Source organism: Perissodus microlepis, chromosome 20 (assembly GCF_051167445.1).
Source record: "Perissodus microlepis isolate ML-2025 ecotype Zambia chromosome 20, ASM5116744v1, whole genome shotgun sequence".
Taxonomy (NCBI): Eukaryota; Metazoa; Chordata; class Actinopteri; order Cichliformes; family Cichlidae; genus Perissodus; species Perissodus microlepis.
In genome coordinates this window covers 18,365,159-18,379,289 of record NC_140480.1, presented here as the reverse complement: position 1 = coordinate 18,379,289, position 14,131 = coordinate 18,365,159, and the positions used below count along the sequence as shown (strand labels likewise).

Sequence of the window (14,131 nt, the reverse complement as noted above, 5' to 3'; positions counted from 1 at the left end):
ATCATGCACAGTTTCAGTTTAAGTTAATGGGATTTTCTCATGCATTTCAAAAAAAAAAATAAGGCTTTTACAACTTAGTCACTCAGAAAATGCATGCAACACTTTTCCCCTTAGTTTCAAATTATACCTTATTAAATTGACTGCTTTAAATGGTATGCATTAGTGAAAAATAATTCTTTAATTTTTTTTTTAAAATTTGTTTTGTTACAGGATGTTAATGAAAGCGCTGCCTGTGCCATAGCAAAAACAGTCTTTAGAATTTGTGTCATTCGACCAGAATAGGCAGAACCGGCGCAATCCCAGGATGTTTTGATTATTTTAGTGGGTGATCCTCCTGAGAACCAGCCTATTTATTTATGTCCTTTGTAATGGACATTTGTTTTGGCCTATATCTTTTGACTTACGTGAGCTACCGTACTAAGTCCTGATGTACTAAATAGAGGACATCCTGGGCATTCCATTGCTATCTCATGTGTTTTGGCTGGCTTCTTCTTTATATTATATATCTGCAATTTTCTGAATATTTATAATTGAGCTATTTGTATAAACTAGAGATATTCCTTCTATTTTGTAACTTTGCAATATATTATTTAATTTAGTTCAGTGTGTTGCTATTCTTATTGCCTTGGAGGAACTGTAACCACATGATTTCTTTAGGACATAATTTATATTCTCATCAAAATATTAATATCCTGGAACAAACCACTCCCATTGGATACAAATGCACCATTTATTAGCACGGCTTTTGTTCTCCATCTATCAGAATGTCACAATGATAAAAACAAGTATTGATAACTAAAACGCTTAAATATCAAAACTGTAAAATAATCAGCTACTGACCATTTATTTAAAACAAAAAAAAGTACACTGAGAGTTACAATACCCCTGGGCTGCCAGAAGAGCAGTTCACTAAAATGCTCTCATGTATACCCAGTACATGAATACTTTATTCAAAATAATGTCTATAAACCAGTTTCCAGGGAATCCGTTTCTTTGGCAGAAAGTAGAGAATTTGCGCTGACATGTGTAAAACCATACAAAGATTCTTTACAATAAAAATAATCAGGCATAAAATAATAAACCATATCCAGAAAACAGACCAGTGTATTGTCCCAACCTTCATCCACCTGTGTAGCTGTTAGTGAAAGAAGCACGGAGCTTCTCGTTCTGTGCACAGGTGCAGATTTAACTTACCTTGTTAATGGGAAGATGTGCACAGCATGCTGTGCTGAAAGCCACCATGTCAGCCTGTGCATAGTGGTGAGACTGATAGAGAAAACACAGCATCATGCTCTCTTTACAAGCATGTGTCCTTTTATCCGATTAAACCATAAATGTCTGAAAGCAGAAAGTAAAGTTTCCTCTACTGTTCTTTCTTATACAGTTCATATTATTTAGACTAGAGGAGGAGAGTTCATGAAGGGAGACTTAAGATAAAGCAGTTGCAAGCAAAACTGCACATATACCTCCACAGCTTCTAGTGCACACATTTAGAACAGTCACAGACACTTTGACAACACATTGCATGCATCTGTTGTTCTAGCTTACTGAAAACCCATCTACCAGCTGTATGCGACTCCATGTTGGCAGGCCATTATTGGTCTTGGCCTAGCAGCAGTGCAAACACAGTAGGATCGAGCCTTATATACTGTACACTGTTGACTCGGCCAACATCTGGAGTGTCAAACACCATGACTGAAATAAACAACATGCATATTAAGAAACAGCATGAGGGAACACGGACATGGCTCAGAACAAACTGCAGTACAGCCAAACCAAACCCAGTTTTGGCTACGGTTGTGTTCCATCTCAATTATTATATATTCACTGTGGTGACTGTTGTCTGAAACCTGTCGTGATTGCATACCTCTTTAGTCAAACAGAACTAAAAACGCAGAATAAATAAATGGTATATCCTAAAGCACTGGAGCCAATGTTTTGATTACCAGCACACGCAAAAGCGTGGAAGTGTAGAGACCATCATAAAGAATACCAGCCGGAGCCTGTCAGCCTAACAGCATTACACTGCAGCCATTTCACAGCTCGTCAACAGTGTGCAGATTCCTAACATTTGTTCCTATAAATAATTTTGACCCAAAGAAAAAAAGACAAAAGAATGATCCAGATTTTAAAAAAATAATAGACCGACTGCTGCTCTTTCTGCCCACCAGACTTGGCCAGTGCCAAGCAGTAATAAACCTGTTGCAGACAGTCACAGAGGAACTTGTACATTTATGAACTAGAATACAAGCTAATCACTTTTTTGTTTCAAATCTATTTTGGAGCTAAAAGAGGACAAAAAAAAAAAATATGTCGCTGTAATTAAGCACTTGTAATACACACACACTTCACAGATTTGAAGCTGGACTGTGGTTTCCATCTTAAGAGTCTGCCTTGTTCATAAATGTAAAAGTGAAGTTGGGATTTCATCTTTCATAATAAAAAAAAAAAAAACCATAACTGTACATTTTTCCCCACAGGTCCTTGTCAGAACAGATATTTTCGACATGAGTCTGATCCACACCGACACTCCACTCGAACCCTCTTCTTTGGAGAGCCAGGAAGCCCAGCTAGACTGAAACTGGAATCCATTTTGGTGCTTTCTGTATCAACTGGATCAACTAGAAAGACACAGAATTCAGGCTGGTTAACTCCCATGTGAAATTAATCAGTTTATATATAAGCACAGTTAAAAACAACACAGGTTGATAAAAGTGCTGCACAAAGGAAAAAGTGAAACAAACACACACAAAGAAATGACAGATTTATCCACATTTAACACACCAAACTCATATACATGAAAAACAACAAGTAAAAAAAAAAAACATGGCTCAGAAACACTGATGCTCTGCTGTGAGCCAGCAGCAGCATATACGTTGATCACACTGATCTCAGAACAATGAGATCAGTGTGATTAACATTTGGGGAGGCTTGGATCCTATTACTGAATGACATGAACCCAAAAGCTACTGCAGATTAAGTACACATTAGTTTCCCCTGGTGGCAGCCACTCCACACCACAAAAACTGAACGGTGCAAGAAAAACAAACTAGTATGAGAGGCTGACCAGGCTTCAGAGACTTCTAGATCATGAATCCTCAATCTGATCAATACAGCCCCCACCCTGAAACCTACAGGATTAAAATGTTCGGGCTCCAGGCACCACAACTCACACTCTATGAGTTCTTATGTAAATTCCAGGAGAGACTAGTGAGCTTAAATATAAACATATTTCACCAGTGGGTGACAGAACTTGATTTATTTAGTTCTGTAGTCTTCTGAGTGCACCTTAAAGTCTGGTTAAGGTCAGTATTTGTGCCAAAATACATATGACTCAAATTTGCTCAGTCAATTTACTTACTTTGCATTTTGTAGTCAAAGGTGAGCTCCTCTCCTGCTCGGATAGCACGTGTTGAAAATAACGCAATTCTCGGAAGCCTTTCGTCGATGTTGTCAATGAACACGTTGTATACCTGCAGGTTAGGGTTACACTGCAAAAGGAACAGAAGGTTTTTCAGGAGCTTTTTGTTCGCACTGACTCTGCTTTCATATTTGAAAAATTGCAGTCTGGTAGTACATGTGTTGCTATGCATGCTGGTCAATATACATCAATATTAAAAGCTTTTGTTTTTAATGAGACATGTTGGAGAAACTGTGGTCATTTACAAATGGTTGAGAATGGACAAAGACAGACACATGTTCATAGGCACTCACGCTGTGGTTGACAAAATGAGAAATGTTTCCTAGGTGAGCTGCATCCACTGTGTACACGTCCTCGACATAGTCCAGGTCAAAGAGGTACGTAGAGCCCTGGCGATCATATATATGACCTCTTCTCTCTGCTTCATCTGTGGTGATAATCTTGTGGAAACAAAACAAAGCCATAAGAAAGAAAAGAAAAAGCAGGAGCAACTGTAACAGGCTGCATGCCTGGTTGATGCATCCGTGCTAAAACTAATTCTGATAAGATTCTTCATATCAATAATCACCTCTAATTGAGTGATTTGTAAATATGAGTGCCATTTCTTACATTTGTAAATCTGTAACATATTGCATTGTTTAAATAGTTTTGTCTTTTACTGTTACTGTCTTGGAGCAACTGTAACCCAGATAATTTCCTTAGGGATTAATAAAGTATTCTGATTCTGAAAACACCATGTCAGTGTAACCACCAGATGACTGTAAAATGAGTACCTGCTAAGAAATAAGAGGAGTTGTTTTTCTTAATAGAAGGCTGTCATTTGCATGAGTGAATAGATATTTAATCAATATCTGTCTCCTGCTGCTGCTCCGTATACAGCACAGTTTTATTTACTGTGCAAATGAGCATAGTTGGATTAAAATCACATATAAACCAATACAATTCTATTTTTCAGTTCAATTTTTATGTATCTAGTGCTAATTGAAGACAACAGTCAACTCAAGTTGTCTGTGATTCAGGCTGTAGTTTTGAGGTGTGGGCTGTAATGTTAACACACAGATTTAGCAGAATCTTTCTGTAATCTAGAATTTCACCAACATTCAAAACTTAACCCAAAACAGGCTCACAGAGTGTTTTGGAAAATTAAAAGAGGTTACTAATATTTTTGCATGGTTTTGAATAATTTTGTACATTCAAACAATTTACAACATTTTGTATCAGCATTAAACTGCCAGCATTACATTTCTTTATGGATAGCATCACTATACACTGTTTAGATAGCAGAATAATTCTGCTAATACATCAGAGGTTATAACTTATAATGTCACAAATTAATTTTTAAATTTGTTTTTTATTTATATTGGCATCTGAATTAACATGATTGGAAACACGTGTGTGTCACATGTTGGACAAAAACGTGAACATGATGCTAAAGCAAAAGTTGTAGCTTCTTTGGAGGAAAAGTAAATAAATAAAAAACTATGTACACAAATGAACTAAAACTTCTGCCACTAGGTGGCAATGTATGACGAGCGGACGTGTACTCCTGTACTAAGAACAAGACATGCTGGATTTGTGATGAAACCAGGGTGGCAGTAGTTGGCAATACTGCTTTATAGCAAGGCAGGGTTCAAACATCTTTAACAAATGAGGATGGTTATGACGTGCTGATCATATACAGCACCCACAGTGGTGTGAAAAAGTGTTTGCCCTCTTCCTAATTTCCAACTTTTTATGTATGTTTGTCACACTTAAATGTTTCAAATCATTAAAAAATGTAAATATTAAACAAAGATAACACAAATAAACACAAAATGCAGTTTCTAAATGAAGGTGTTTAGCGCATTCAGAGGTGGACTTGCTGAATTCATGGTTCCATTTACCACACCCAGTCTTCCAGTTCCTGAAGCAGCAAAATAGCCCCAGACCATCACATTACCACCACCATAATTTACTGTTGGTATGATGTTCTTTTTCTAAAATGCTGGGTTACCTTTACACCAGATGAGTATTTTCCCAAAAGTCTTGATCATCGAGATGTTTTCTGACATGAGATGGGCCTTTATGTTACTTTTTGCTCAGTAGTGGTTTTTGTCTTGTGACTCTGCCATGCAGGCTATTTTTGCCCAGTCTCTTTCTTATGATGGAGTGACGCAAACTGATCTTAACTGAGTCAAGTGAGGCCTGCATTTCTTTAGATGTTGTTCTGAGGCCTTTTGTGACCTCTTGGATGAGTTGCCACTACACTCTTGGGGTAAATTTGGTCAGCTAGCCACTCCTGAGAAGGTTCACCACTGTTGTCGCCATTTGTGGATAATGGCTCTGAGTGTGGTTTGCTGGACTCCCATAGCTTCAGAAATAATTTTATAAACTTTTCTAGACTGAGAGATCTCAATTTGGTTTTCATTTGTTCCTAAATTTCATTGGATCACAGCATGACGTCTGGCTTTTGAGGATCTGCCGGCCTACTCCACTTTGTCAGGCAGGACTTATTAAAGTGATTTCTTGATTGAGAACAGGTGTGGCAGTAATCAGGCCTGGGTGTGGCTAGAGAAAGTAAGCTCAGCTTTCCCAACACCTCCTGAACCCAAGTACAAGTGAATGAATTAATTGTATAAAGCACTTTGAGTGCTCAGAGTAGAAAAGCACTATATAAGAACAAGTCCATTTACCAAGATACTTTAGTAATCTCAAAATTACAACTTTTAGAATAAAATTATGTGAACGTGAATGACAGCTAGTATTTGTGTTCCCATGTCTACTGACTATTTACTATAATTTGGCCTTGATTTGGAATCAATCAACTTGGAATCAGTTGACCAGGGTATGTCCTTCAATGCACATATTAAACGAATATGTAGGACTGCTTTCTTCCATCTGTGCAATATCTCTAAAATTAGAAATATCCTGTCTCAGAGTGACGCTGAAAAACTAGTTCATGCATTTATTACTTCCAGGCTGGACTACTGTAATTCATTATTATCAAAATGTCCTGAAAACTCCCTGAAAAGCCTTCAGTTAATCCAAAATGCTGCAGCAAGAGTACTGACAGGGACTAGAAAGAGAGAGCAGATTTCTCCTGTATTGGCTTCCCTTCATTGGCTCCCTGTTAAATCCAGAATTCAAAATCCTGCTCCTCACATACAAGGTCTTAAATAATCAGGCCCCATCTTATCTTAATGACCTTATAGTACCAGACTGAGTGACTTAGCCTATGAACTGTAAAGTGTTTACAGAGGTCTAAACAGAAGCCACTTTCCCATACACTTCTATAGGACCACAACTATGACTGTCTGATGGCCCTATGCAGGTCTAAGGCACTGTTTTTCTGACCAGAAAGCTAAGTGGATGTTTTATACTGTCTGTTTGGGATCATTGGGACTGATATTGCTACTGCTTTCAATGCTGCTGTTCACCAAAGTCGATCACCTGGCTTTATCTCACCCTACCACAGCATCCTGTTGTCACACCAACCTTCTGCATGTCCTCTCTCATTAAAACAAACAAACAAAAAAAAGAAAACAACCACTGTCTAACCAGGTACTTCCATCTTCAATTTGCAATCCTAATCTACCACTCCACCCTTCCTGCACCCCTTTTCATCCCTTTGGTTAATTGATCCTGGGTCTGGGCGACATGTCATCCTCGATGTACCGCGGGTTTTTCCATGTACGATGGTTAAAATGGGTTTATCGTAACCATTGGAGTATAAGTTGCCATGGAAATATTAAGCTGTATGCACGTAATTCACTGAGGTTTTTGTTTTTTAAATCACATGCTGCAAATGCATCATTAAATCCCCCTCCCAAATGGAAATTTTTTTACCTGGCACACTGCGTATGTATGTTTATATACAGGGAAAAATATGTCAACAGTGGGATTTTCAAACAAGCCAGGGAATGAGACTGTTCTTGGTCAGTCATTTTTATAGTCACTATTTAGACTTTTGAGTTCATACCATTTTTTTATTTTACAATTTTTATAAGCACAAAAGAGCGCCTGTTTAATTTCATTTGTTTTTGTCTCATGAATTATTGGTTGATATCCTGTTTTGTTGCTATGATCTTTTCTTTGTTAAAGGTCTAGTGTTGACCACAGAGATCAAAAGATGAAAGGAGCACTTTAAAGTAAAGAGACTTTAAAGTGATCGCCACAGCGATTCCACTGTGAAACATTAACGGGTAGAAACAGACTGCAGCCTCACTGATCGTCAGTTTGTTACCTGTTGAAGTTCAACTGCTGGCTGCTGGACTGGGGTTAGCATTCACTCAGCTTTAACATCAATCTGGGTTCTTCGCTAGGTTTTTGTTAGAATGCTGTCTGCGCGTGAGTGCAATCTAACCAATAAGCAGAATTGATGATTGACTAACAATTCCAAGGACTTGAACTACTGAACTGGTTCTCTACATGAACCAGTTCTTGACTCCCATCCCTATTTATTATTCCTCGTTCTTAAGAAAAGAAAAAAAAAAGTATTTCCTATCTGATTATGTAATTAAGCACAGAAAAAAGTGCATGGTTTAAAAAGTGCGTGCACCCTTTTTAAACCATGGAGTCCAAGAGTTTCAGTCCACTACAATATTAAAAACAATGACATCCCTTTAAAAAAAAAAAAAAAGTCCTACAATGAAGCCATGGTAGTCTCATCACTGTAATATTCTTAGTAAATGTAGTACTTTAACCTCTATTCAGATGTGCAGCTCATTTGTTCCCAATGCTGAAGGACCATCTCTTAAAAGCTTTGTTCAGCTCTGCTCAGACTGCACAAGCACAGTTTTGATATCAGTGGCTTCAGTAAGGTTTTCTCAGTCTGCCTTTTCTGTTAAATCTATTAAGAAATAGCAAAAACAACTGGAATAATGCATACGTTTCTACTCTTTCATATGATGGCAAAAAGACATGCTGAGAAATCCGACCTGTCAACACAAACCATTTATATCTTACAGATTCCTGAAAGTAGCCGCCCTTTGCCTTATTGACAGCACTGCAAACCCTTCACCTGAAATGATTTCACCTTACAGGTGTGCCTTGTCAGGGTTCATTTGTGGAATTTCTTACACCCTTAATGGGGTTGAGAACATCAGGTGTGTTGTGCAGAAGTCAGGTTGGTGCACAGCTGACAGCCCTATTTGACAACTGTTAGAATTCATATATGGCAAGAACCAATCAGCTAAGTAAATATATATAGGCATATAGATCTATATATCTACAGGTAGATAGATATGGATAGAAAATGCCAAAAGGGGTATGCTTACAAATGCGAAATTGTGTGTGTACCCTGTTTACATATTTTTGTGATGACCAAAAATTGGAAGCTTACTATACTTGTGGGGACCAACAGCCCTTATTGGGACAAAATCACCATCCCCAGGAGTTTGAAGCCATTTTTGAGACTCAAAATGTGGTTTTAGTGTCAGGGTTACAATTAGGTCATGGTCAGGGTTAAGCGGCTAGAGAAAGCCTTATGTCAATTAGATGTCCCCACAAGGACATGAAAACAACTGTGTATGTACGTGTGTGTGCACATACACAATTTCACATTTGTAAGTATACCCCTTTGGGCATTTTCTTAGTATGAAAAGATACCAGTAGTATTCAGATTCTATTTTAGTGCACCACACCTTTCTTTTCATTTGCTTTCTAGCTGCAAGTTACCAGAAACAAGTGCTGTCACTTGTATCATTAAACTTTAAACCGATTCAATTAATGTATCACATCTGTCAAATCATCAAGCAGCTGCTGGCTGCTTTTGTCATGCTCTACACTTCACACTGAAGCATGATACGCCACTTTTAAAAAAATGACTAAACAGGTCTCACCTCCCCAATGTACTCCATGACAAATGTGTTCCTCTTGATGTGCTGCAGTGTGCGGACTCCCCATCCCCGGCCGTTCCCCGTTTTAAAGATACACAGATCGAACTGGATGCCATTCTGCACAACTCTGTTGGGACAGTCAGGCCCACAGCTGCAGCGGGAGTTGCACTCATATATTGGCTGTCCAGGCCGAATCCGGACCTGTCCTCTGTCGTTGTAGGCCATGCGTTGGAGGGAAGCCCCAGGGCAACAGCCATTCACTGGCTCCTCTAAACAGTTTTTGCATTCACAACCCACTGCCATCTCATCTAACACAATGCCCTGACCTACTTTATAGTTGTTGATATAGGTAAAGTTTTTCGGAGGACCCTCTAGGTCCACTTCGTTCATGGCAAAAATGCGCCCTGGATGATTGCGAGTATGATTCAGATGGTCTTCCCAGCGCTGCAGATTCTGGCGAAGTTTGGCTTTTTGGACCAGAAATGAGGAAACTTCTTTATCTAGCTTTTTTGGGATGCAACGTCGCTTGTGGCGCCTCAGCTCCTGGTCCAAGTCAAGATGGAACTGCTTCATCAGTTTGGGACATTTTAGGTTCCTCTTGGGTTCCCAAGTGTTATCTGATTCTGGAAAGCCCTTCCATTTTACAAGGTACAACTCCTCTTCCTGAAACACACACAATAACGTCAGTTTTGGGGGCAATTAGTGGTTCAGCCTAAACTTAATTTATTCTGTTACCATGTATACCAAGGGCAACATCTGTCCCACCTCACAGATGTTCTAAATCTCCACAAAGCAAACGTACAATATTTACAGCATGTCCAAAAGTCTGGAAGCACCCCTCACATTTTTTTTCTCCCAACCAGCCAGAGTTTATTGTAATTTTTTTAAAGTGCTCTTGAGCAGTAGCTCTCCAGTTTTCTGAAGGTGTTTGTCTTTCTGTAGACATGGTTGACTTTTTATTCGTTTTTAGTCCTTATACCCAAATATTTCATTCAGAGGCACCCTGTTACAGAAAGACATTTTCCATTTCTTGAGTTGAATCTATGGAAAAATACCAAAGGTAACACAGTTTGACAGGCATTAGACAATTTAATAGCTATTAGCAACAAGGTCAAAGAGCTATTAGCTGAAAACTTGGCAACTCTCAGCATGATGTGCAGCATCCTTGTTTGAGGAAACTGGACACAAGGAGATTAAACAGGAAGTATCGGCCCTAAAAAAAAAAAAAAAAAAATCTATAGTAGATAGTTTATTATGTGAAAGGCATGTGCTTTAAAATAAATAAATAAAAAGAATAAGGAAGAAAAGGCCCCTTACAGACTGACAGTGTGATGACAGGAAATGTGACATTTTTGGTTCAGAGGAGGTCAGGAGAGCTCCAGCAGTAAGAGTACTTTCAGTCTCATCATTCAACCTCATATGTTAGCACACATTTGAATAAATAACTACACATATTTCCTATTTTCCTCCCAAAATATACAAAAATGAGGGGTGGCTCCGGAGTTTTTGCACAGTACTCCATGTATATAGTGCTTTTCACACTCAGGAATCATAAAATGCTTTACAGAAAAAAAAAATCCTAGACAAAACAACATTAAAAAGGCAGGTAAGGCACAATGAAACCATGAGCATATCGAGTTGAATGTTTTAGCTGAGATTACATTGATTCTAACTATTTGGAGAAGACTAAATGAGTGCCACCTCAAATCCAATTGTGCCTGCTCAAAACTTCCACCGCACATACATGAAAGGTTTTCTTCTAGCAACACCTTAATCTGTTCTGAGACGGGACTGTAAGAGCCAGCTCGTACAGACGCATATGGGTGTATACTTAACTAACAGGGATAAGAAGTGAGAAACATGAGTAATATTGTATATATGCAAGATTGTATTTAATGTGCTCATATACACTAACTAAATAGTAAAATGATACAATGATGCAAAATGATACAAAAATCCAAAAGATTATAGATAAGATATTTAAGGAATTTACACCATAGTGCATGGTTTGTTGCAGTCCAAAGTTACACTGTCTCGTGGTATCTACCTTGTACTATTAGGAACAATGTTTGTTATGCAGCACTTGCTGTATTATAACATCTTTCTTCTAATGTCAGGTTAGACCATTTGCCTTCAAAGTGGAGCAAAGAGGAAAAATGACTCTTATCCATGCCACAATACAATGAATACACACTAGCAGAATGTTTCACTATAAAGTAGATGAATGTAAAATATTTTGTACTTTTAGTACTTGCAATAAAACTCCTTTCAAACATGTCTGTGTGATGTCTAACAGTGAATGCATGCCCTGTCCAACAATTAAACTGGTTGATTTCATTAAAAATACTGCCAAAATATTTACTAGGAATTTATTTTTCTTCGAAAACAAACCCAGAAACCTTCCCTAACTTCACACTAACAAGAGTCTAAGTTGCCAACAATCCATATCATACCTTAGTCGATATCATACCTTAGTCTTCTTGTAGTCACATAGGAATTCAACCTCGTATTCATTGACGTTGGCTCTGCTAACTCCAAGCTCTTGACACTGGAGTTTCTCCATTCGACACATGGCTTCCAGCTCATCCCAGGACATCTTGCAGGGCACGCTGCAATCTAACACACCACACACCTTTAACTGACAGTGCCCAGTCTTTTTCTGACAGTGGAAAGTAAGGAATAAATTCATTTTTAACCTGACTCAGCTTCCTACCGCCAAACACTGCACGGTGACAGCACACACGGTTTACTGCTGGGCTTTGTGCATTTGTGCAAATGGACAGCCAAAGTATAGCTGTGTGAAACAGCGTATGTTTTAAATCAAATGTCATGCCGGTACAGGGGGCCCGAAACTAGAATCCTTTTAAAGAGTTGCATCCACGTTCGTCCAAAGACCCACAATGTGCCATTTAAACATTCCCGAAGCGTTACATGGCGCCTCAAGCTCAGCGCTACCGAGCACCGTGCAATAGCACCGCTAACTCCTCCGCTCACTTCAACACAGCGGCTACGGTCTGCTACCTGGAATACACAGAAAGCTGAGCTTAATCCAAGTTACTGAGTTCACGAGTCGACTATTTGGACAAAAAGACCGCTTTTATTAAACTGCACCCGTACTTCGAACTATTGGCTTTCATAGAATAACCGCGATGTAAAAGCCCAGCGCTTAAGTTAAAACTGCGTGAATCCGAAGGTAGAAAAATGTGCATATTCGAGCTATTTAAAGGACATAGACACAACCAGGTAACCGCAAATATTAACTAGATAGTGTAAAATTAAATGAAATAACAGTCCTTATGTATTACCTTTCAAATTTTCCGCCATGTTTTCCGCACAGCCGCCAAAATAGGATAAGCTACATTGGTCAGAAAGGCCTTACGTCACAGAGATCGTAGCGGCAGCTAATTGGATGAGCGCCCTCTGTGAGCGTTCTGATTGGCTTAGAGAAGTAGTCCGGCGGGCACGCCGGAAGACAACAGATACAGTACAGCCAGTACAATGGATTCACATTTGAGTGAGTCTGCCAGCTGATTTCCTTTTTCTTCTCTCCGGTCCAGACATTCTGTACTTAAGTGTTGAAAAATACTCCAATAAAAGTACAACTTTTATTGGAGTATTCAACTTATTTACTTAAGTAAAAGCGAAAAAGTACATGCTCTGAAATGTACTTAAAGTAAGAAAGTAAAAGTAGGTCCTTGGAAAACGTTTCTACCAACAATTTTTATGCAAAGCTGAACCCTGTGCTATATTAATGTAATAATGTAATCATATTAGTAGATAGGAATACAAACTTTACTTCAGTCTAAATTTTATTTCTAATAAATGCACTCAACTTGAATCAGTTAAGTAGAATATGAGCAGAGAAAAAAAAATGAAAATAAATTGTAGCTCTATTTTCTGTTGTCTACATTATAGAGGGCGTCTTTGCCTTTAAAAGGGAAATGAGTAGGAAAGAGGTCAAAATGGGATTTAGCAGGTGGGGGAGACCCTAAAATCTAATGCCTCAGTGTGGAGAAAATAATCCTAAATAACAAAAATGTCTATGGAGATGTCCAGTAGATTTTCTTAGTGTAAAGGCTGTGATCAATTAACCTGCTGCTCTTTGTGGATGTAAACAACTGAATTCAACCAGATGTCAGCAGATGTTTCATGAGTTGTCCTGGCTGACTTCCATTTTCTACACTGACAGTATTCTGTTTATGCTGTTTTCATACTAGACACTATACAGTTGGTGGAATTCAGTGAATGAGCATCATCAGTTTAACTTCAAATTCACCTCTGCTGGCTTTTATGTAACCTAACTCTGACTGTGAAACCATAGCCACTGTGCACCAGTTACAGTTTTTTTTACTTAAATCCATTACATCACAGTAAACTATCCTGCACAGCATTTTTATCAGCCTTTACATAACACAGTTAATCTACCCTAGTTTGTTTTGCAGCATGTTTTACATTATGAAAAACCATAATAAGACATGTAGAGACCCAATCTGATTTAAAAACACGAGGACTTACATTTATCAAACACCACTGAGCAGTCCTTGCCTTCAAATCTAACTTCTCCTCTTCCTCTCCTGTCCCGTCTTTCTCATCTTTCTCCATCTCTGAGTCAAGTTAGATCTCTTTCTTTTCTCTCCCTGTGAAATACAGCAGCTGGACTTTTAGCTAGCACACAAACAGTGTTCATATCTATGGTCCACAACAGCTAAAAATTTGTTCATATAGTGTCAACAAGGACAGCTAAGAAAACTGATGAATCACACGAGGTGTATTTGTGCACACTTGTTTACACACAGATTTGTGCGTGGATGAAGCCCAATCATCCCGAGCACAGCAGCAAATTGCCAACAGAAGGGCTCCAAAAGAAAAGAATTGTTCTTGCACCGGCCCAGTC

At 38.6% G+C, this 14,131-nt stretch overlaps 1 protein-coding gene across 1 annotated transcript; it reads right to left on the bottom strand.

The window, feature by feature from the left end:
- Positions 1-106: 106 nt before the first annotated feature.
- On the bottom strand, positions 107-12,595 carry LOC146364374 (histone-lysine N-methyltransferase SUV39H1-like). Its single transcript, XM_084916373.1, has 6 exons — positions 12,543-12,595; positions 11,708-11,853; positions 9,241-9,900; positions 3,715-3,861; positions 3,362-3,491; positions 107-2,621 (listed from the first exon to the last, which is right to left on the bottom strand). Exons 1-6 carry the CDS (start codon positions 12,559-12,561, stop codon positions 2,488-2,490), a joined length of 1,236 nt encoding a protein of 411 aa, XP_084772499.1. The 5' UTR covers positions 12,562-12,595; the 3' UTR covers positions 107-2,487.
- Positions 12,596-14,131: the final 1,536 nt, after the last annotated feature.